The sequence below is a fragment of the Embiotoca jacksoni genome, unplaced genomic scaffold (genome assembly GCF_022577435.1).
Source record: "Embiotoca jacksoni isolate LCO1_2020_lvr unplaced genomic scaffold, fEmbJac1.0.p SCAF_9, whole genome shotgun sequence".
In the NCBI taxonomy this organism is placed as follows: Eukaryota; Metazoa; Chordata; class Actinopteri; family Embiotocidae; genus Embiotoca; species Embiotoca jacksoni.
Window position 1 is genome coordinate 15,105,168 of NW_027185447.1, and position 19,682 is coordinate 15,124,849.

The following is a 19,682-nucleotide window of genomic DNA, read 5'->3' on the forward strand; positions in this document are numbered from 1 at the left end:
AAAAATCATTGTGCATCAACTTATATCACACAATGCAGGCTATCAGTAATTCAGGATGCATGGGCAGAATTGATACGGGACTTTGCTAGAAAGGCAGACGCATGGTATAGTGACTGTACAAAAAAGGTCATGTTTCAAAAACACACAGGCATTGCCATTCTCCTTAAATGACTGACCCATTACAGTACATGAAGGAGCTATGAATATTATACAGTATAGAACATTAAGTGCTAAGTCACTTTTTTTTTTTTTTTTTTTAAAGAGTCTTCATTGTCATGTTTTAGACATGTATGATACAAGAGATGCCTCTTCAGGTTAGGTTCAGGGTTGGTGATGTACCGAGGAAAGAAGATCCAGCAACAGTCGGCATCCCCTCGTCATCCTTCTGCCACGTACTCTCCGAAGCGTAGCAAGTGCTAGTAGCTGCGGGTCGGGTGTTGATTGCCAACAAGTTCACAGCAGATTGAAAGTCCTCATGCGAGTCGATGCTGCTGAGCTCGTCCAACAGGGGGTGCTACGGCCCAAAGCAGCATTCAACAACAAGGCCGGTCCTCCCCAGAGTTCAGTGTGTCCGCATGAGAACTCAGCTCGGAGGCAGACAAGAGTGAAATACAAAGAAAGAGAATCCACAAACGTTGGGAATGAGCTTTTAGCCAACGTTTGGCTACTTAATGCAGTTTTAATACCACTGGAGGTATTCACTGTGAGACCGAACAGTGACCAAGGCAGATGAAGGAAACACAGAGCAACGCAGAGGGACGTGTAAGAAAATCAGCGTAGCACAGGCCAAACCCTGTGAAAATATATCTGAAATATTTTACAGACTGAAACAAAACAGGAAAGAAAATTGTTCCAGACTATCGGTAAAGAGAACCAACAGTTAAAATACCATTTAAATTAGAGTCCAGGTTCAATAAAAAGATTAGACACTACATCATTTGGCCAAAAAAAAAAAAAAAGAACAAAAAAAGTGACTGCCTCCATGAGACAAAACATTATGTGTACTGGTTGTATGTGTATATACAATCCATGTGAGATATGCTGACACGTGATGAAAATAAACATATACATGCCACCCTTTAAGACCACAAGAGGGTGTGAGAGAATAAAAAAACTACTCGTAATGAGCAATCGAAGGCTGGGTGAAGAAAAGGAGGAAAGTCCAGTTCTTTTTTTTTTTTAATTCTCTTCCAGTCCAACTAGTGCACGCTCTCTGACATGTTAATGGCTTCCTGGATTTCGCGTATGACGAGGATGCGGGTGAGCATCTGCTCCAGCTGTTCTTTTGGGATTGGCTGAGTTGAGTACCAGATGGGGCTGTTTGGAGCCACCACGGGCTCAGGAGTCAGGTAGAAGGTGTCATTGCGGCCTTTAGCGCTCTGCGGACTGACGAGAAAACACAGTATGGGGATATCATTAATTAGATGTCAAAGTTTAGTTTTTAGACTGCCTAAAGCACATATTTATGAATTGCTATTTGTGGGAACAGAGGGAGGGGTGAAGGGAAGGCTTGCTTTTTATATCAAATTTCTACCTTCTTTTTTTTTTTTTATAACAGCAGATTAAGTTATTACAGATACAATTGGGTCTTATTAGTTTAGAGTGGGCCGTTACTACCTTAACATATACTCAATTGTCTGTTTATTAAGTACAAAAAACTAACATAACAATTGTGCAATACTGATTAATTTGTGCTAATATTTTTTAGAGAGCCGTTTGTCATCTTGGGAGGAGCAGCTTGTCGTGCTTTTGTGGTATAAATTTATAGAGGTTTTTCAATGAATTTGTCGACCTAATTGATAGCAATGAGGATAGGCTGAACAACACCTCTTGGTATGAGTCAATAGAGTTTTTAACCACCACCACAAAAGCATAAATACTTTCACCAAAAAAGTAAACATTATTGCCTTAATGAATGTTGTATCTACAGCAGGATTGTTGTATTAGTTTTAGCAAGGTGAACCTGATAAACTGGTTTTTGGTTCCATAAATATTAATATTTAAGTTGTCTTTTAAATGAAAGAACTGGTGGCCAAAACTGATATAGGATTACAAAAATAACTTGGGGTTTGGTTGCGTTTACTCCAAATTTATGAACAATCTGCTCGATGGTATTTTTCCTCCATTTTAACAGATTGTGATTGACACTGACATTTATTGAAAACAGTGAACGCCGAACAAGCTAGTAGCTTTAATCCGATGTAATGTTGAAAGGAGGAAAGCTGAAAATGATTCACCTTTTTGGAGATGAGGGCAAAGGAAGAGTTTTTACCAGTTGCCTAGCAACAGTGTACTCACACATTTAAGCACTTCAACACAGTGCAATGTGTGATCCACGTCCCACGTCAATAACAACACGTTATTTAGAAGGTAGCGGCACCTCTGTTCACTCCAACCTTGTTCAGGGTCAAAAGCACCACACGGTAATACAAACTGCCATTCTTACCGTTTACTGTTTTTGCACATTTCAATATTGGATGTATGTTTCAGTCATGTTTCCATGGGCATCCAAAATTATAATACAAAATATTTTCACTTCCTAGTTTCTTTCACCGATATCTCATAGGACCCTTCACAAAGGTTCATATTTACCATTTGAAGAGGTAGAAATCATAGAGTTTGATGGGGCATCGCAGCGGGTTTTCTGGGTCTTCCAGCTGTTCTGAGTACATGTCGTCAGTCACTGAACCAAAAGAGCATCCAAATGGTAATTGTTAGTTTAATCTTAAATGGTGTGTCCACTCGGACATCACAGCACAAATGAGATCCATGCACGCGTTTACCTTTCTGTCCTATGAACCTCTCAGTGGACTTTAGGTATCGAATGCTGGTGCTCTTGTCTTTGGGGTTGTTGGGACTCTTTCTCGTGTGTCTCAGCACCTTCGAAAAGGCCACTTTTAGATGCTGATCCACCGTTTTCAGGTGGAAATACCTGCAAAAAGATGGATTATCACTGATGCCAGCAGTCATGAAGAAAAACTGTACTTCATCAATTTGTATTTTGTATAACTGTAGGTTTGGGATTTTTTTTTTTGCGCTCTACATTCGTTCTTGTTTATCATGGGTGGGATTTTTTTCAAACCAATTAACAGTAAGGACAAATCGTAAACAAATATGATACATTAAATGACTCCAGTAAGCGCCGTGAAACTCACTTTGTGTTGAAGAACATTAGAGTTGTGAGCAGTGTTGAGGGAGAATGAGCTCCCAGCTGTTTACATTCCCACAGCATCTCCTCCGTCACATGACTGGGGATGACGTAACCTGGGAGGGGAAACAGCAGATTATGAAGACTTGGATGATCAATATTTTTTATTTTATTTTTCATTACACAGGAATGCCACATATCTGAAGTTGTGTTTGTCAAAACTTTGTTTTAACGTTTAGATTTCATTCCGAGATGCTGTCCGAACCCGGTCCAACTTTTTATACCCAAAAAACGGGAAGACTGACAATTAGTTCCAAACAGATTTCACAAGAAACGCCACTGGACAACATACAAACAGAAACCAATACAGGCAAAATGTTCTTAAGGCAGAACAACTTAAATAACTTCAGTTATTCTAATATGGGCTTATTTTGGGTTTCACCATGCAGTTGTCGTTTCGGGAAAATATAAGATTGGATGAAGATCGAGTCAGAAACTCGCCGACATTCCTGAAGTTATTATTTTCATTCTTGCAACCTGTATCTGAGATAAATTTAGCAGATAAAACATTAGGTCTATTTTAGAAGAGTTTGATCAACTATTTATGTTCTCACCTAACGGATGAATAGATGGTCTCCAAAGCTCCAGGATCTGGTGCAGACTATGAGCGAAGCGAGTGTAGTACTGATCTGAGAAAACGTCGTCCACGCGACCGTTATCAAACAGATACTGCAGACACGTAGGTGGAAAAGGAAAGATACGGTCCATCAGTGTTGCCACATCACAAACAAGGAGTGAGACAGATTTCATGAATGCTGCAAGGACGTTGTGTATTTGTATGTATGGTGTACTTACTTTTTGTAAGCAAAGAAACACATAGTAAAGAACATCAGCCTCATAAACCTCCCCTTCCAGCCCCCGGGCCTCTGTTGTCATCCAAGAGAGACCCATGCAGAGCTCAGCAACTGCACATGACACCAAGTCCTCCTGGAAACGCAGTGCCTGGCGTCCTAAAACACACACACACACACACACACGTAATTAGTTGGCATACAAAAAGAAAAAGGGGGAAATGGCAATGCACGCGTTTATGCTGGTGTCACTGGTTTATAAGCATTGGGTAAGCACACTTACGGCCAATTGGGGCCAATTTAGTTTTATCTGATTTGTCCAATTCTACGTTTTTCCGCTGAGCCCAAACCCGCCACACATCCAGCCCCTCCTCTGGCTTCAGAGTGGCCGGCAGCAGGAGCTCCTGCACCTGCACTTGCTGCTGGCCTTGACCATCTACCTCTGTTACCACTGTCTGACCCTGCGCAGACATAGACATACAAACGGTTACCTCAGCCAGTGTTAAAATACACATGTACATGTTTATCTTGTCAAGATGAAAATCCAACGTAGGTGAACACCTGTGTTATCACCTGTAGCTGCTGTCCGTCCTGTCCCGACAGCCCCTGTGTGTGCAGCACCTGCTGCTGTGGGTCCCAGATAAGCGACTGTGTGGCATTGGAGTAGCCCTGTACAGCCACTGGGATGTGAATGTTTCCATTCATGAGCTGGGCAGGGAACAGTGTGTTTGCAGCCAGTGTGTGCACCACTTCTTCCTGGCTCCCCATTACTCCAGAGCTTGTAATGCTGGAAACAGCCTGCGCAGTCTGACTTTGACTGGCCGGGATTTTCAGCTTGTCATTTTCAACAGTAACTTGTGTTGGCATTGTGGTCATTGTTGTAGTGTTTGCCCCAGTGACCTGCACTGTTCCATAAGCCTCCTGGGGGATGGCAATATGTGTGACCTGCTCACGGCCTCCAGACCCAGCAGGTGCAGAATACACAGGGATGGTCCAGGTCTCTCCCGTGGGACTGGTGATAGTGCCTGTTGCACTGTAAAGGTGGGAACTGTCCACAGTTAGGAGGTCCGGCCGCAGAGACACATAACTTTGCTGCTGGCCCTGTCCTTGAGGGATAGCCAGGACTGTGGCAACCTGCTGGCCGGGCAGAGCATAGGACACAGTGATGGGCATGTCCACCTTGCGCTTCTTGGCTGGCTGAAGGACACCTGCTCCCTGGGATGTGGCAACTGTGGTTCCCATTAGTCTCCTCTCTACACCGTCGTGCTGGTGGGTGGGAGAGAGGGCCCCCACCGTCTGTATTTGGATCTGTTGTCCTCCTGCGACGGCTGCCACTAACTGAGCTTGCAGCTAAAACACATTGGATGAAGATGATAACAGTCAATTAAACTCGGCGATTAATGACAAAACGTGCAAATGATGTTGAGTTGTTTGTATGCTTACCTGTTGATGCTGCTCCTCTGTCAGTTCCCCAGGCTGAATCAGCTGTGCAGTGGTCACACCTTGTAGCTGTTGATGGGAGCCAGAGGGGACTTGGAGAACCTGACCCAGCATCTGACCTTGATGCTGACCCTGGATCTGCACCTGAGAATAAAAAAATTATAGGCCAACCTTTAATTATTACATAGAGCAGGATTCGTTGATGCACTCAATATAAATATACAATAGAGGTACAGACCTGCACTATCTGTTGCTCTGTATTCTGTTGTATGGTCTGCTGCTGAGACGTGGACTCCTGTATCTGTTGCTGCTGTGGGTGGACCTGCACCTGAACCTGCATCAGAGGACAGTGCCTGTCAGAGAGCTTCATTTTTAAGGACTCTTTCTTGAACACGCTGCTTTATGATCATTCGGTATGCGTCTTTACCGGACAGGCCAGTTCCAACAATGACCCCGCCACCTCTGTGCTGTCTGTGTAGATGCAGTTAGCCTCTTGTTGGTAGACCATGGTGGTGGTGGTGGTCGTAGTATCTCCACTTTGCTGGGTGAACTCCTGCAGGGCATCTGGACCTTTGCTGGCCAAGGACTCCAGGAACTCCTTCATGCGATGCTGCGGGATGCTCCGAGCTTTCTGACGCACCAGCTCCTCATAGGAGCCTGTACCATCCAGGGAGTTATTCATTACCGCTGACAGGGCTCTCTTTTAAAAAGGTGGAACCTATTACAGAAGTTATTTATTTACCATCGAGTATAATGAATACAAGGATCATGCATTTGTGACAGCATTAACAAGGCATGGCAACGAATCAAATCTCAGTAACCCAGTCGACACTTCTAAACGCCGATGACCTCGACGAAATGAAATGAAACAAAAGGAACAAAATCGCTTCGCTGACATCAGTTTAAAGTCGTCTTTACAGACAGACCCGCAGCTGGCTGTCCAGCGGCGACGCGGACGGATGGTAAATACGAAAGGGTTAATTCTGGCTGAGTGTAAACGAGCTGGGACAAAAGCGCGGTCACTTTCCAAATCCGATGCGGTATTCAAAGCAGCGGCGGAAACAGCTGCATCACGAAAAAAAAAACACACACACACAAAAAAAACGCGCCGGCTTCAAGCGACATTTCAGTTATTACCACGTGTCCGGAGCAATAAACTCCCAAACTGCCAATCTAACAGCTGATTACACAACGAGCTAGGTTAGCCAGGTCCACGGCTAACTAGCCGCGTGTTGTTTGCAAATTAAGACCCAAAAAAAAAAAACGACAACTGTGTTTGGAAATAAAGAGATTCAAGTCGTAAAAAAAAAATTAAAAAAAAAATGTTCGCTTCGTAATAGAGGGTGTCTGTACAGACAACGGCGGAAGCTGGGCTGACTCTCTCGTGTCGGTTATCGTTGCACCGATTACATTACTCTTGTTTTCTCCACAGCTAGCAGGCTAACGTTAGCAGGCGCGTTAGCTACCTGTCTTCCTCAGCCGGGCCGAGAGGGGTTAAAGCGCTGCTTCTCTGCCCTCGAAACGGCGCTCCTCTTCCGACGAGCAGGGGAAACTTGGTGTTTTTCTGTGGCTGCTTTACTCTTTATTTTATTTTTTTTGAGGTTTTCGTTAGCTGTGGTTTTTCCCCTTTCTCCAGACCACTCATATTTCGCTGGGCGCCATCTTACGACAGTCCACTCAGACCAATAGGCGAGCGATTTGTAACTCTGTCGTGCTATCGCGGGATTTCCACCACGTGATCTCGCGAGAACTTGACGCTTGGAAGGTACTCCGTTAAAGGCGACACACGCGGAGCGGAGTAGCCGGGAAGATGCGCTAGATGTGAGTCCACCTTAAAACGCAGTTATGCCAAGACAGACGCTCCGAGTGGTTCACTGGCTTCTGAATCTTTTAAGGTGGTCCCCGAGAGATGCGCTGAATATTTGGGTGGTGCTCAGGAGGCTGCGGGCAGTTGAGGGTTAATTCCCACGCACTACAGTTCAGCGTGGTCTGCAGCTCCCACTCTTTGACTTCTGTCATGGACTAATGTACTTGAGTATTTATTTGACCTTTCTATCGAATACCGGGAAAAGCGGAGGACGCTTTGTAACTTTTTCAGATTAATATATACAAGATCAAAACTATTGTGCAGCCTAAAAACAGTCGTACTGCTCCTGTATGGTATGCCATCCTCTTTGACCCAATCGATCCCTTCTGTCAGTGATTAGGTTGCTTTACATAGCTGTTAGATCAGCCAACCAATTTAAAGTCTCTCCCCTTCTGTTTCTGAGTCATGGCTTGAATAATGGACAGAAAAGTGCCTTTGCAGAACATTTTGATGTTACAGTGAAGTTTACTTTTTGGATATAAAATGGCATTTCATTCTATCCTTATAAATAAATTCCCTCAAGAAATTCCTGAGATCTTGCTTTCACAAAAAGGCATTAAAACTAAAACTGAAAAAAAAAAAAGAAAAAAACAACACAAAGGAAAATCCTTGATATTTATATGGATATTAAAACACATGCATGTCTCTATTTCATGCCATTAATACTGACAAATAGTTTTATTTAATGGTATTATTTTATTCTTTCCTCCTGTCAAAAGGACCCATCTGAATTTTTTTAAAAACACATGGTGGTTTAGCAGTGTCCCACCGCCTTTGTCAGAAAGTCCTGTGAGGCATTTGAGAGCATCTCCTCTGTGTAACACCAGCTTAGAGTCAATATCAAATTTACACCAGATCTTTGTTGAACAACGATCAAAGTTGCATACATTCAACAAAGAAGAGAAAACGTCGTCAGTGAATACCACTGTGGCATGTTAGAAAAAACCCTAGAGCACTCTTAACACTGACTGGCCAAGCAAAGAGATTAGAGTCAGTGATACTGCAGTGAATAATTTAGCCACAATACTCTGGTGTAGAAACCACAACCAGGAAAATAATGACATTTTCCAATTTCCTTGAGATCGATCCATGCAAATATTCCAGTATCTGATATGACTTAATCTCAGCCTGAGCAGTCTGTGTCCTGGCTGGTGTTACACAGTGAGCGATGCAAACAATGTGGACATGTATCCGTGGGCTCATGGGAAGCAGGAAGTGCAGATTTGATCTCGAGAGTCAATCAGATCTTCCCAGGATCTTCTTTGAGGGTGACTGTCCTGTTGAAGATAAGCTGCAGAGAGAAAAAAAAGATGAGAGTTTGTGCTCATATTACGTAAATATTTTTTAATCCAGATCGAGAGTCAATGTAACAAATATTTACTCAAACCAGAAGCTTCCATTTGTAGTATAAAACTGTGTTTAATTGTCTTACTGTACCTTGTCGGCGGTGCTGTCAGGATCCAGGGAGAAATATCCAACTCTCTCAAACTGGAATTTGTCAAAAACTTTTGCTCCCTTGACTGAGGTATCCACTAAGGCACTGCTGATCACCTGCATGGAATTCTAAATAAAAACACAAGACATAAATTAAACAATCAGTATTCCCATTGACACATCTCAGCCTTCTGTAACAAGAACTCAGAGACTCACGGGGTTGATGTCACTCAGGAAGCCGTTGGGCACTTCAGATGGATCCTCTGGATGTTTGTGCAAGAAGCTACACAAGACGGTGAGATGTTTCGGTTGAGTTAGTTCTCTTAACGGAGCGTTAGTTGTAAACAACAGTGATTGTTTGTAACTTACAGTCTTTCATAGAGTCGCACTTCACACGTCAGTGGCTGGCTGAGCCAGTGGATGAAGGCCTTTGGTTTCTCTGCAGTCTCAGAGCTACAGCAGGTCACCTCCAGTTCCACTACTTTACCCTGAGAGTCCTGAGAGACAGCGAAAGAAATCAGGACGTGTTTATGAACATGAACCAGATGGCATGAAAAACAGTGTTTTACTTGGAAAATACATGGAATTAGAGACATGCACAGAGGGAAGCAAACACCACTAAGAATTTAAATGACCATGATCAGCTGTTTCGTTAACATTTTATTGTAAAAAGGTTCAGTAAAATTATTATAGATAACTTACAGTCAAAGTCTTTCGCTTCCATAATTTGAGATATATCCAAACAGAATTATTACTGTCAGATTATATTAGATTGTTTGAACGTAGATCAGGTTGTGACGACACTTGGACAGAGCTGTAGAGGACTGTTAGTCTTCATCCATGTTGTTCAATTAGGAGGCAGAAATATTAATAAATCAGATATCAATTGGTATTGTCTACCAAGAGTACAATAAGACGTGGGAAAAAACTGATGATGCGTACATCAAAATATCTTGTTGCACTTCTGGGACTCCGTTTACCCATTTTTTATTTTCCATATCACAACGCTGCACAACCGATTCCACCTGGGCTTTTTCATGATAAGAAGGTTTTGGTTCTCGACACAAATCCATTTGATTGGATAAATATATACGTAGAGGCCCATGAGTCACATTGAGTCCTCAAAAATGTCATAATGTTTTACAGAAGGAGAAAGAAAGACAACAAGAGATGACTGAATAATTAACACTACGAAACAGGGTTAGAGTTTGGAAAATGTATTTTCTTTTTCACTGTGTCTTTAGGAGCTACTGAGTAAGAAAACTTTGATTCTTACCTTGATGACCTTCTGGACAGAGATGACATACCCAGCATGCCTCAGGCCCACAGACTGCTCTGGGGTCAGACGCTTGTAGCCCTTCTCCATCACCTGTAAGAGGAGAGAGACCACAATTATCTTCTGTCCACAGTTCAAAAATGAGACAAAGAAAGACTGCTTTGTTTACTCCGAGGGTTTTTCAGTCTGACCTCTCTGAAGTCGCTCTGTTCAATGAAGACCGTGCGTGTAAATGGAACCGTGTGGCTGCCTTTGGTCTCGTTGGCAGGGAAGTCTGGTACTCGTACGTCTGACTGGGAGAGAAGACGACGACAGTGGGATAATGCAGCAGGTCCTCAGGTTGAATATAATGTAAAAGACAGCGTTTGTTACGTGTGTTTAAGAAATGCACAAACCTTGAAGTTCTCGGGGAGGTTAGTGATGGTGACTTTGAGCGGCTCCAGCACGGCCATGGCTCGAGGCGCTGTGTCATTCAGCACGTCCCTCACACATGACTCCAGGAGGTGGGGCTCTGTTGTTGTCTGGGAGACTGTGACTCCCACCTGAACGAGAGGTAACGTATTATTACCCAATAGCACCATGCTTTCATATTTGATTACTTGTTGTTCTGTTTAACCGGCCATCGCTCGATCCACTCCTCGTACCCGTGCACAAAAGTTGTTGATTGCATCTGGCGGGAAACCTCTTCTCCTGAGTGCCGTCAAGGTGAAGAGTCTGGGATCATCCCAGTCTCTGCAATTACAAAAGATACATTATAACAGTTAAGTCACAGTCTGCAATATTAACAAGAAACCACAAGCACTTCTGGAGGAGAATGTGATGGAAAAAAATATTTGTCTCTTCCTCTTGTTTGCATTGTGGCTCCGGAAAGTCTCTCTTCAAGCAGGCTCTGAAAAGTCTCTTTTGTTTTCTCTCTTATTTGCAAGTGATTCCTTTTTGTTTTACTTTCCTCATCTAATTGACGACTCCCCTGTGTCCTTGTCTTGTGACCTACAACCAACTCAGTATTACCATACGAAAGCAGATACAAAGGGAATGGGGGTGACTGTCAACTGTTTGTCACACTGTATAAAAGCGGAGGACATCTGGGAGCACTGCTGGGGGGAGCATTGCTGGACACCTCTCTTTGAGGGTGGCATGTATTTGCTCCTTCTTGCAAGAATAAATGTCCGATGTGTTTGATTTTGAACCAAGCCTCTGAGTAATTTTTCCAACAGAATGTGAGGAGAATATATAGTTTGAATTCACTCATGATGGTTGACTTATCCATCTGCAGCAAGAGATTTGTGTTGATCGCCTTTAATATGTTTGATAGCTGAATTCATGCAGCAGTTAAAATGAGGTTTTTTTTTGTCATTCAGTTATTTTTACATGTTACTCACAGCTTTATCCTGACATTACTGGACATTTACAAGAAGTGGTCCTTCTTTGCTTATCCAATTTTTAGCATATAGTGTAGCCATATAGAAAATAAAAAAAGTAATATAAATAGTAAAAAAACAAAAAAAACCGATCAGACTGGAAACAAATAACAAAAAGAAACATCCTTTTACCTGACAACACCGTTCTCTACCAGTTTGATGATTTTCCTCTTGGACACGACAGTGTAGGTGAGGTTCAAGCGCCCATATTCCCACTGAACAGGACAGTACACATCCAGAGCATTACACAGCCAATAATAGGATGAACGCCTGTGAGACAATCACAAAGAAAAAACAATGACATCAAGCCTGCAGGCCTCTGAAGCTGAGCTAATTCATATCAAAGAATGCATGTGTACCTGGCCTGAAACTCTTTGGTACACAGTGAATGTGTAATATCTTCAATGGAGTCACACAGACAGTGGGTGTAGTCATAGGTGGGGTAGATGCACCTGCAGAGAAAGACAAGTGAAGCAAGTGTAAGTAAAATATTGAAATGAAAGTATCAGAAAAATAACACATGTCAGGTTTTCATACCATTCATCTCCTGTCCGATGGTGTGACGTAAATTTGATTCGGTACGCCACAGGGTCCATCTTCCCATCCTCCATGACTATCTTCATCCTGAGTGTGGCCTCCCCCTCAGCCAACAGGCCCTTTTTCATCCTCTCAAACAACACCAGTGACTCTTCAACGGGTCGGTCTCTCCACATCGATGGAGGCACGTTGTGGCCCTTCAGCTCTTCACCCTTCTGATGGCACACGTATGCATGACCCCTGGAGGCAGACAGAGAATTAAACATGATCTGTCCACACATTTACCAACACGTACATGCGCTTCACATCCGACCCTCACCTGCGAATAAGATCCACAGCGAGGTCGTAGAGTTTCTGAAAGTTGTCGGAAGCGTGTGTGACAGCGTAAGGTTTGTAGCCTGTGTAATACAGAGACTATGATCAGAAACCAGCCTTGTGAATGTAGAGAGAGCCTGAAAGCATCAGATCAGACAAGTATCGATTAAACTCACCCAGCCACTCCACCATATCCTTGATGGCGGTGAAGTACTTTTCCTCCTCCTTCTCAGGATTTGTGTCGTCATACCTCAAGAAACAAATCCCGTTGTTTGCCTACAGGAAGGGACCCGGTTTAGAGAAAGCAGCTGCACAAGAGCGGCTTATACCGCCGTAAAAGAGGACAGACTGATTCCTACCTTAGCATAACCAAAATTGAAGTTGATAGCCTTGGCATGTCCGATGTGAAGGATACCGTTGGGTTCAGGAGGAAAACGGCTGCGGATCTAAAGACGTTCAGACACAGATAAATCAGTACAGGTGATTGTTTTCTAAGTAGCACATTTCCTTTCCAAAAGTTAGGGTGACTCATATAAACGTTGTACCTGTCCACCAGTGATTTCCAGATGTTTCTTAATCAAGTTCATGGTGTTCGATGTGAGCACGTAGCCCTCAGTTTTGTAATTCTCTCCTGCATGATGGGAGGCAAAGACGAAAAGTCAACACACATGACCTGCAACACTGAAGTGATCGAGACATCACCCGGAGCTTTGTTAAAGAACGCTAAACTCCTAAACATAACGTACATTAAACAGACTTTACCCTGCCAGCCCTCTAGTACTAAGTCTGTGTAACATCCGATTGAGCCTGTGTGTGAATAGAGCAGGTCATTGTCTTTAGAATTCAAAGTGAGCAAGTGTGCATGTTGATGACTCAGTTGGTTATGACCAAATTACTAGAAACAAAACAATGCAATTTCTGCAATGTACTTTTTGCGTCAAGTCCTGCTCTCTAAACCAAACAACATGAGAACTTTTACGACATAGACAATCTTTCATTGTGTAAAAGGGCAATTATAGACATAGTCCAGACCTTTTACTCAGAACATTGTCTGGGGTTCATATTATTCAGTTGCACAAAATATAATTTCCTCAAGTGTTTTTTCTCACCTGCTTTATGGAATTTCAGTGCCTCTCCTCTGAGCTGTTCCATTAGCGACTTTCCCTCTCCAGAAATCACATCACCTAAACAACGAATAAACGCAGTTATTGAAGAGAACACTTGAACAGTTAAATTCCCTCAGGCCTGCTGTCCACTCTCCCTGCTGCTTACCATTAGCTGTCACCTCCACTTTCTTAACCTTCACGTCATTCTCTGTGGCTTTAGCTTTCTGTGGCTGCAAGATAATTAGAGATTAGCCACAGATCAAATTAAAGCATTGAGGGTGCAGCAATTTAAAGGAATAGTTAGACATTTTGGAAAATTTGTGCATTGCCTTTTTTACACTGTTAAATGAGATGATTGAAACTCAAACCAGTACAGTAAAACTGAAGCTTAAATGAAGACTGGAACTAAGGGGGAACAGCTAATTTGGCTTTGTCTAAAGGTTTAAAAAAAATATCACTTCTGAAGCTCATTAATGATCACATTACATTGTAAATAATTTCTTTAATCTGAACCAAAAGTGGGGTTTTACATGGGGGTATGTTTTGGACATTCTTTGCGTGTCACAGCAAAAAAGTGAATAGGTGTGGCTCCAGAAATGTTGAACTGTTCCTTTAAACTATATGAACTGTCTTACCTTGGGTTTCTTCTCCAGGTCAGCTTCTGTTTTGGGACCTAAGAGGTGTAGAACCTTCAAGAGTTTAAATAAACCAGAGATTATTATGCTATGCCGTGAGAACAACCTCAATCACAATGACAGACATACAGCTGCCGAGAACACTTCTCTGTTTCCAAACGTACCTGCATGTCCACCTCATTTTTGATCACCTTTCCATCAGCCCATTTTAGGGCTGCACGGGCTTCACCTGCAACACACACACAAGCATGGTTACACTTTCTGGTTGTCTATCATGCATTTATGGTTACAATATTGTCCGTGAGACCATACCCATTAGCAGTCCCATGTTGAAGCGGTACCGCTCCTTTACCAGCTGCTCTTTGTGCTTCTTGATCACGGACTCTACCTGCATGACATGCCACTGTCACCGAACACACCGCGGCCAGTAAAGCTTGTAAAACTGCACACTTTTGGTCAGTGTAAGATCATGCACTTACTGCGTCCTCAATCTGCTCCGGTGTTACGACTACGTCCACTCCACATGCTTCATCAAACTCCTTCTGGTTGATGGGGTCTTGAGGATGATTTTTCACAAAGTCCAAAGCAGCTGCAAAGAAATGGGGCTCAAGATATCAGGGAGCAGGCGGAAATAATTTGATCCAATCACTCATGTCAGCTCTAATTCATCCATAGAGTCCATATGTCAGGCAGGTGCTCAGTCCCTCTTGCTTACTCCAGCGGTCACGATGCCTTTAAACTCGCTGTGCCTCCCTGGTCTCAACATTTTCTATATTGTCTTTTGCAGATGTTTTGTTTAAGGAGTTTGTGTCAAGCTTTAATTTGATCCATACTATTACATGTTCAGAGCCACAGTGACCAGATTCAAATGCAGATCAGGTTGGAATCAATGATTTAAGCTTATGTCCTAAAAAAAAAGATGTCTATACATTTTTTTTTAATAATTACACTGTTTTGGTAACTTGTCAATCAGGATGCAACATGTCTCAAAATATTTGAAATTACCTGCCAGCTGGAGCTCTGTACAGATTTTGCGCTGAGCTATTATGTCTGACAGAAATGCCAGGCGTTTGGTGTCTTTGAGGCGAGAAGCCATGCTGTACAGCAATGTGCCCATGGCTTTGTCCACTCCTGATGCCCCATGGACACGCTTCGCCTGTTGAAACCAAAGAGGAAAGAGCAGAATTGTTTGTTTTCTCCTTCAAAAACTGTGTAATGGTCTGTGTTAAAGATAAGACAAACACAATCACTGCTTCTTATCTTGAACCTAAGAGGACATGGTGTAAACTCCCAAAGGAATGTGAAAATTAAAGTATACCAAAACTGCATTGCAGACTGAAGTCCAGATGAAAACATCACAATACGTAGAATAAATTAAAGCTAAAAGAACTATGCCACAACAAACATAAAAGTTATAAGAACTGTATGCTAAGGTAATGAAGTGCGTATGTATCCTAAAACCATATCTTGAATAACTTTAAAATGAGAAAAACAGACACGAGAAGTAAACTGCATAAGTCAATGACAGCCACATTTCACAGCTGTCCCTCCAGGCAGCTGAGTTTCTCCATATGCGTTAGGTCCTACCTGAGTAATTGCATCCTTCAGGGCAGAACTCAGAGCTTCATTTTTTTGCGTTTCTTTCGCTTTCTGCTCACTGAGCCCAACTGAAGTGAAAAGCGTCAACGTATCCGCCATTTGTCCACCTTATTCACCGGGTAAATCGGAGCCACACAGACACGCCACACGACTTTTCGTCTCCGAGAAGGGACGACTTCCTGTACGCTACAGAAAAAGAAAGTGCAGAACAAAATATTAGCCAATAGGGCACAGCGAGCGCGGATGATTTTGACCAATGGCAAATGAGATAGATGAAAGTTACCACCTACTTTAAAAAAATGAACCAATCAGCAGCTGTGTTGATATCAGTAAGGGAGGAGGTTACCGAAATCGGTAATGTTGCATCAGATTAACATTTCAGTCATTTCTGACTATTAACAGTAAATTAGGACGATTATCACTTATTATTTAGACTGGGCAGCGTCTTAAATACATATTTCTTAAATTTTGCACTTTTCAAAAACTTTTCTCCAAAAATATGTGCGTCTTTCTAACGCGGTGTAAGGTCTTTGTTGTCCATCGCAAGCGATGCTACCGAAAACAACTCCGCGAAAGTTATTTACACTGACTGCCATAAACAGGAAGCTGTAGTTCCCCGTAAACAAAAAAATAATTTTACGTTTACGTTGCCGTATACACCTCATTACATTACCTCTGAATAGTCAACAGGAAAACGAATAGCATCAAAACAAGAATGGCTAAACATGCTGTGCTGTCATCGGGGGGTAAAATGTGGAGATCTATGGCTTGTTCAAAGTTAGAGCTGCGTCTGGATTTCACTCTTGCCTGTGGACAATCCTTCCGGTATGTTGGTTAAACTTTCAGATACAGTGTCTAAACATTAAATGTACCATGCGCACCACATGTTTGACTTACTACAGTTTACATCATCCTCTGTGTTCTCTACGTTAACACATAATCTCATCACACAGCTGGAGAGAAACTGCAGACGGACATTGGACAGGAGTGATGGGAGGGCGAGTGTGGACCCTGACCCAAACAGATGACACTCTTTGGTACCACGTTTACAAAAAACAGGACAACCAGGAGATGGGAGGTGACGGGAACAAAGGAGCTGGTGTTTCCCTCCTGCAGGAAAGTAAGGCAGAGAAGAGGTTTAAAGGGGCTGTGAAGAAGGAAGAAGATGAGCCGCTGAATGTTACTTTAGTCGAGAGAGTGGAAGAAGATATGCTGAGAGATTACTTCCAGCTGGATGTGAAGCTGGTTGATCTGTATAAGGAATGGGGAGAAGCAGACTGCCATTTCAAGCACATAGCAAACATCTTCACTGGTCAGTGTTTGTGCACGCTTGATAGGCTATCATTTATTACTACACCGTAAATCACAACTGAAATGTTTGCTTAAATTGTTTGGTCTTTCTCCAGGCGTGCGAATGCTACGCCAGGATCCGACTGAATGCCTGTTTTCCATCATTTGCACCTCCAACAACAACGTCTCTCGTATTCAGGGGATGGTGGACAGACTCTGCAAGGCTCTGGGCGCCCCCCTGTGCCAGCTGGATCAAACCTCTTACTACGACTTTCCTACGCTGTCATCACTCGCAGGTGCTTTAAACTTATGCCATAGACCTTACACCCCTGCGTATTATCTTGTCAGCACTGTTGCTGTCGTCCATGCAGGATTTACAACAGTGCCAGGAGGACCCTGGATCTCCAAGGATATTATTTGTCCCTTTACTTTTGTCATTGTGTTACTGTCGTGGTTCAGTGGGAGCCAGCCAGGAGTCCCAAGTTTGTTTGCAGTTAAACAATATTTTCATCCTCAGTCATATTACAGAAAAGAAAGAAGTGCCTTATTAAACATTACCTACAGTGGAGTTACTCATTTAGTGGATAGTTGAGTAGTCGGACTCACCGGATGTCTGTATATGTTTGTGTAAGCCTCCCGTGACTGGTTTAAAAAAAATATAAACAAGCCAGAATTTTTCTTTCCCCCTATACCAGAAAAATATATAATTATTGATATATAATCCTTTCTTCAGCACTGCCACAGCAACAGTTTTTTTCTTCAAGTCTTAAGATTTCATACAGCCATATGCGTACATTTACCTCTGCCTTGAAAAGTAATTTTCACCTGTTATGGGAAGGGTTAGACATCGGAAATCTTTAACTTGGTTTTAAAAAAATACTTGTACATGCAAACAAAACGCTTACTGTCATCGTATTTGTGTTGTTTTCTCCACTGTTATTGGCAGACGACAATGTAGAGGCATGCCTCAGGGAACTTCGTTTTGGATACAGGGCTCGGTTTCTCCAGCAGAGTGCAAAGCAGATTCTTGACACCCAAAGGGTCCAGTGGCTTGACGGTCTGCGCACAGTCCCATATCTGGAGGCCTGTGATGCTCTTCGGACTCTCCCTGGTGTTGGCACCAAGGTACAATGGCAACAGAAGCTGTTAGCCTCCTACAGATACTCTTGTATGGTATCAGTAGCATGTAATTAAGGCTGACGTGTCATCTTGTAGGTGGCAAACTGTGTATGTCTGATGTCCCTGGATAAGTTGGAGGCCGTACCCATCGATACACACATGTGGCAGATTGCTAAGCGTGACTATAAATATGGTGCAAACAATAGACAAAAGAGCATCACAGATCAACTTCACAGAGATATCGGTTAGTATTCACACACCTGCTATGTAGTGTTCTTCAAGTGTTACACTGATTGTAAACACCAGGTAATGCTAATACAATGTGCAATCTCATATTTCTACACAGGGGATTTCTTTAGAAAGCTGTGGGGACCCTATGCTGGTTGGGCACAGTCGGTGAGTGTTATTGTCCTGTAACTGTCTTTTATTTTAGTCCTCTGTAAACTAAGAATGTCTCTCTCTGTTTTAGGTGTTGTTCTGCGCTGATCTCCAGAAGTTCAAAAGCCTAAAAGAAAGGGCACATCTGAAGCAGCCGAAGAAAGAGGAAGAGGATGATGAGGGAGGAATGGCAGAGTGCAAGAAAACCAAGATAAAGAGAGAATACGATGGAACTGTGAAGACCTTGAAAGCCAAGTCAGCATGTCACAAGAAAGCAAAGATGTCCGTAAAGAAAGAGAAGGTGGAATGAGGTACAAGCTTTTAACATCAGGATTCACATCACAGTTTATTACTGCACATCTTCACACACATTGCTGATTTAGCTTCAATTCAAAACCCACTGAAATGAAATGCATAGGTGATTTATTATTCAGAAATTTATCATAAAACAGATTATTGTATAGATTTCTCAAAGTTTTTTGTATAATTTGTCATTTACTGTAACTTTTCCTCAGTCTACTTTCCTACTAGTTTTCTAGTACAAATAGGGCACTCTAGTGATTTATTTTTTACCAAAAAAAATAAAAAATACCTCATGCCATTTTTGTTTAGTTTATTTTTAGTAAAAAAAGAACAAGTCATTCTCACCAAGCCCACCTAATCCATTACTGGCATGTTGGTTCTTCAACATATTGCCAGAAGCAGCCCCTAGGTGGCACTACACATCACAAAATATTGCTCTCAAAGACCATATCACATAGGCCATTTTCTGTAACCTGCTTTTTTGAATATTTGAGAATAAATTGCACTTTTTCCCTGAGTGAATACTTTCTGTCAAGCCTCCCGGCTCTTGTTCCACCATGTACCAACACATCCTGACATTTGTGTGCACATTGGAAAAGGTCAAAGGATGCCAAAATGGTGCTGTGTGTTTCTTCAGTCCACTCCCTGCATCAAAATAGCATTTCTGTCGGTTGGATCATAAAATCTGGTTTGACTGGGTGGCTATGATGTGCCATTCTGCTTGTATGTTTATCTATAGGCATTGGTTGACTGTGTCAGCTGGTCTTTTTATAGCAGGGCTTGCAGTTATCTGCTGTCAGTGCTAGGGGCTACTGTGACTCTCTCTTGTGACAGCACGGTCATGTCTCTGGGTGTTTGACTTATTACGGTTCCTTTTCGGCAATGACAGAGCAATATTTTCCTTTGTTTAAAATATACACAGGCCAAATTTGTTTAAATGCGGAAGCAGCATACATCTCTATC

The 19,682-nt window shown here is 42.5% G+C and overlaps 3 protein-coding genes across 5 annotated transcripts; 1 reads left to right on the forward strand and 2 right to left on the reverse strand.

Annotated features, from left to right (window-relative positions):
• Positions 1–110: 110 nt before the first annotated feature.
• Positions 111–7,107, reverse strand: LOC138193248 (transcriptional regulator QRICH1-like). Of its 3 annotated transcripts, none has more exons than XM_069141162.1 (12): positions 6,906–7,107; positions 5,867–6,096; positions 5,678–5,773; positions 5,443–5,583; positions 4,561–5,349; positions 4,283–4,460; positions 4,004–4,158; positions 3,763–3,877; positions 3,156–3,264; positions 2,784–2,932; positions 2,593–2,683; positions 111–1,386 (listed from the first exon to the last, which is right to left on the reverse strand). In XM_069141162.1, the coding sequence occupies exons 2-12, from the start codon at positions 6,041–6,043 to the stop codon at positions 1,200–1,202; spliced, it is 2,187 nt and encodes a 728-aa protein (XP_068997263.1). In that variant the 5' UTR covers positions 6,044–6,096; positions 6,906–7,107; the 3' UTR covers positions 111–1,199. The 3 variants fall into 3 exon arrangements, with proteins under 3 accessions (XP_068997263.1, XP_068997262.1, XP_068997261.1); XM_069141161.1 differs by having other exon boundaries at positions 4,573–5,349; positions 5,867–6,157; XM_069141160.1 differs by having other exon boundaries at positions 5,867–6,157.
• Positions 7,108–7,982: 875 nt separating this feature from the next.
• qars1 (glutaminyl-tRNA synthetase 1) lies at positions 7,983–15,804 on the reverse strand. The gene is made up of 23 exons (XM_069141184.1): positions 15,618–15,804; positions 15,036–15,186; positions 14,510–14,619; positions 14,343–14,418; positions 14,195–14,259; positions 14,031–14,084; positions 13,562–13,625; positions 13,399–13,473; positions 12,835–12,920; positions 12,649–12,735; positions 12,466–12,565; positions 12,294–12,372; positions 11,975–12,214; positions 11,797–11,889; positions 11,570–11,707; positions 10,661–10,748; positions 10,412–10,558; positions 10,208–10,309; positions 10,017–10,109; positions 9,110–9,237; positions 8,957–9,023; positions 8,744–8,869; positions 7,983–8,597 (listed from the first exon to the last, which is right to left on the reverse strand). Exons 1-23 carry the CDS (start codon positions 15,726–15,728, stop codon positions 8,547–8,549), a joined length of 2,331 nt encoding a protein of 776 aa, XP_068997285.1. The 5' UTR covers positions 15,729–15,804; the 3' UTR covers positions 7,983–8,546.
• A 194-nt stretch (positions 15,805–15,998) lies between these two features.
• ogg1 (8-oxoguanine DNA glycosylase) lies at positions 15,999–19,236 on the forward strand. Its single transcript, XM_069141297.1, has 7 exons — positions 15,999–16,454; positions 16,583–16,941; positions 17,036–17,215; positions 17,866–18,044; positions 18,135–18,282; positions 18,385–18,434; positions 18,508–19,236. Exons 1-7 carry the CDS (start codon positions 16,345–16,347, stop codon positions 18,724–18,726), a joined length of 1,245 nt encoding a protein of 414 aa, XP_068997398.1. The 5' UTR covers positions 15,999–16,344; the 3' UTR covers positions 18,727–19,236.
• The last annotated feature ends 446 nt before the right edge of the window (positions 19,237–19,682 follow it).

Bases quoted from the DNA above. Each gene is read 5' to 3' on its own strand.
- qars1 (XM_069141184.1), bottom strand. From the start codon at position 15,728: ATGGCGGATACGTTGACGCTTTTCACTTCAGTTGGGCTCAGTGAGCAG. The intron at 12,566-12,648 runs GTAGGAATCAGT...CCCTTCCTGTAG, and splicing joins TCAATTTTGGTTATGCTAAG to GCAAACAACGGGATTTGTTT. The intron at 12,373-12,465 runs GTGAGTTTAATC...TGTATTACACAG, and splicing joins GGATATGGTGGAGTGGCTGG to GCTACAAACCTTACGCTGTC.
- LOC138193248 (XM_069141160.1), bottom strand. From the start codon at position 6,121: ATGAATAACTCCCTGGATGGTACAGGCTCCTATGAGGAGCTGGTGCGT. The intron at 5,350-5,442 runs GTAAGCATACAA...AATGTGTTTTAG, and splicing joins CAGAGGAGCAGCATCAACAG to CTGCAAGCTCAGTTAGTGGC. The intron at 4,461-4,560 runs GTGTTCACCTAC...ATGTCTGCGCAG, and splicing joins AGCTACAGGTGATAACACAG to GGTCAGACAGTGGTAACAGA.
- ogg1 (XM_069141297.1), top strand. From the start codon at position 16,345: ATGGCTAAACATGCTGTGCTGTCATCGGGGGGTAAAATGTGGAGATCT. The intron at 18,045-18,134 runs GTACAATGGCAA...GTCATCTTGTAG, and splicing joins TCCCTGGTGTTGGCACCAAG to GTGGCAAACTGTGTATGTCT. The intron at 18,283-18,384 runs GTTAGTATTCAC...ATTTCTACACAG, and splicing joins TCAACTTCACAGAGATATCG to GGGATTTCTTTAGAAAGCTG.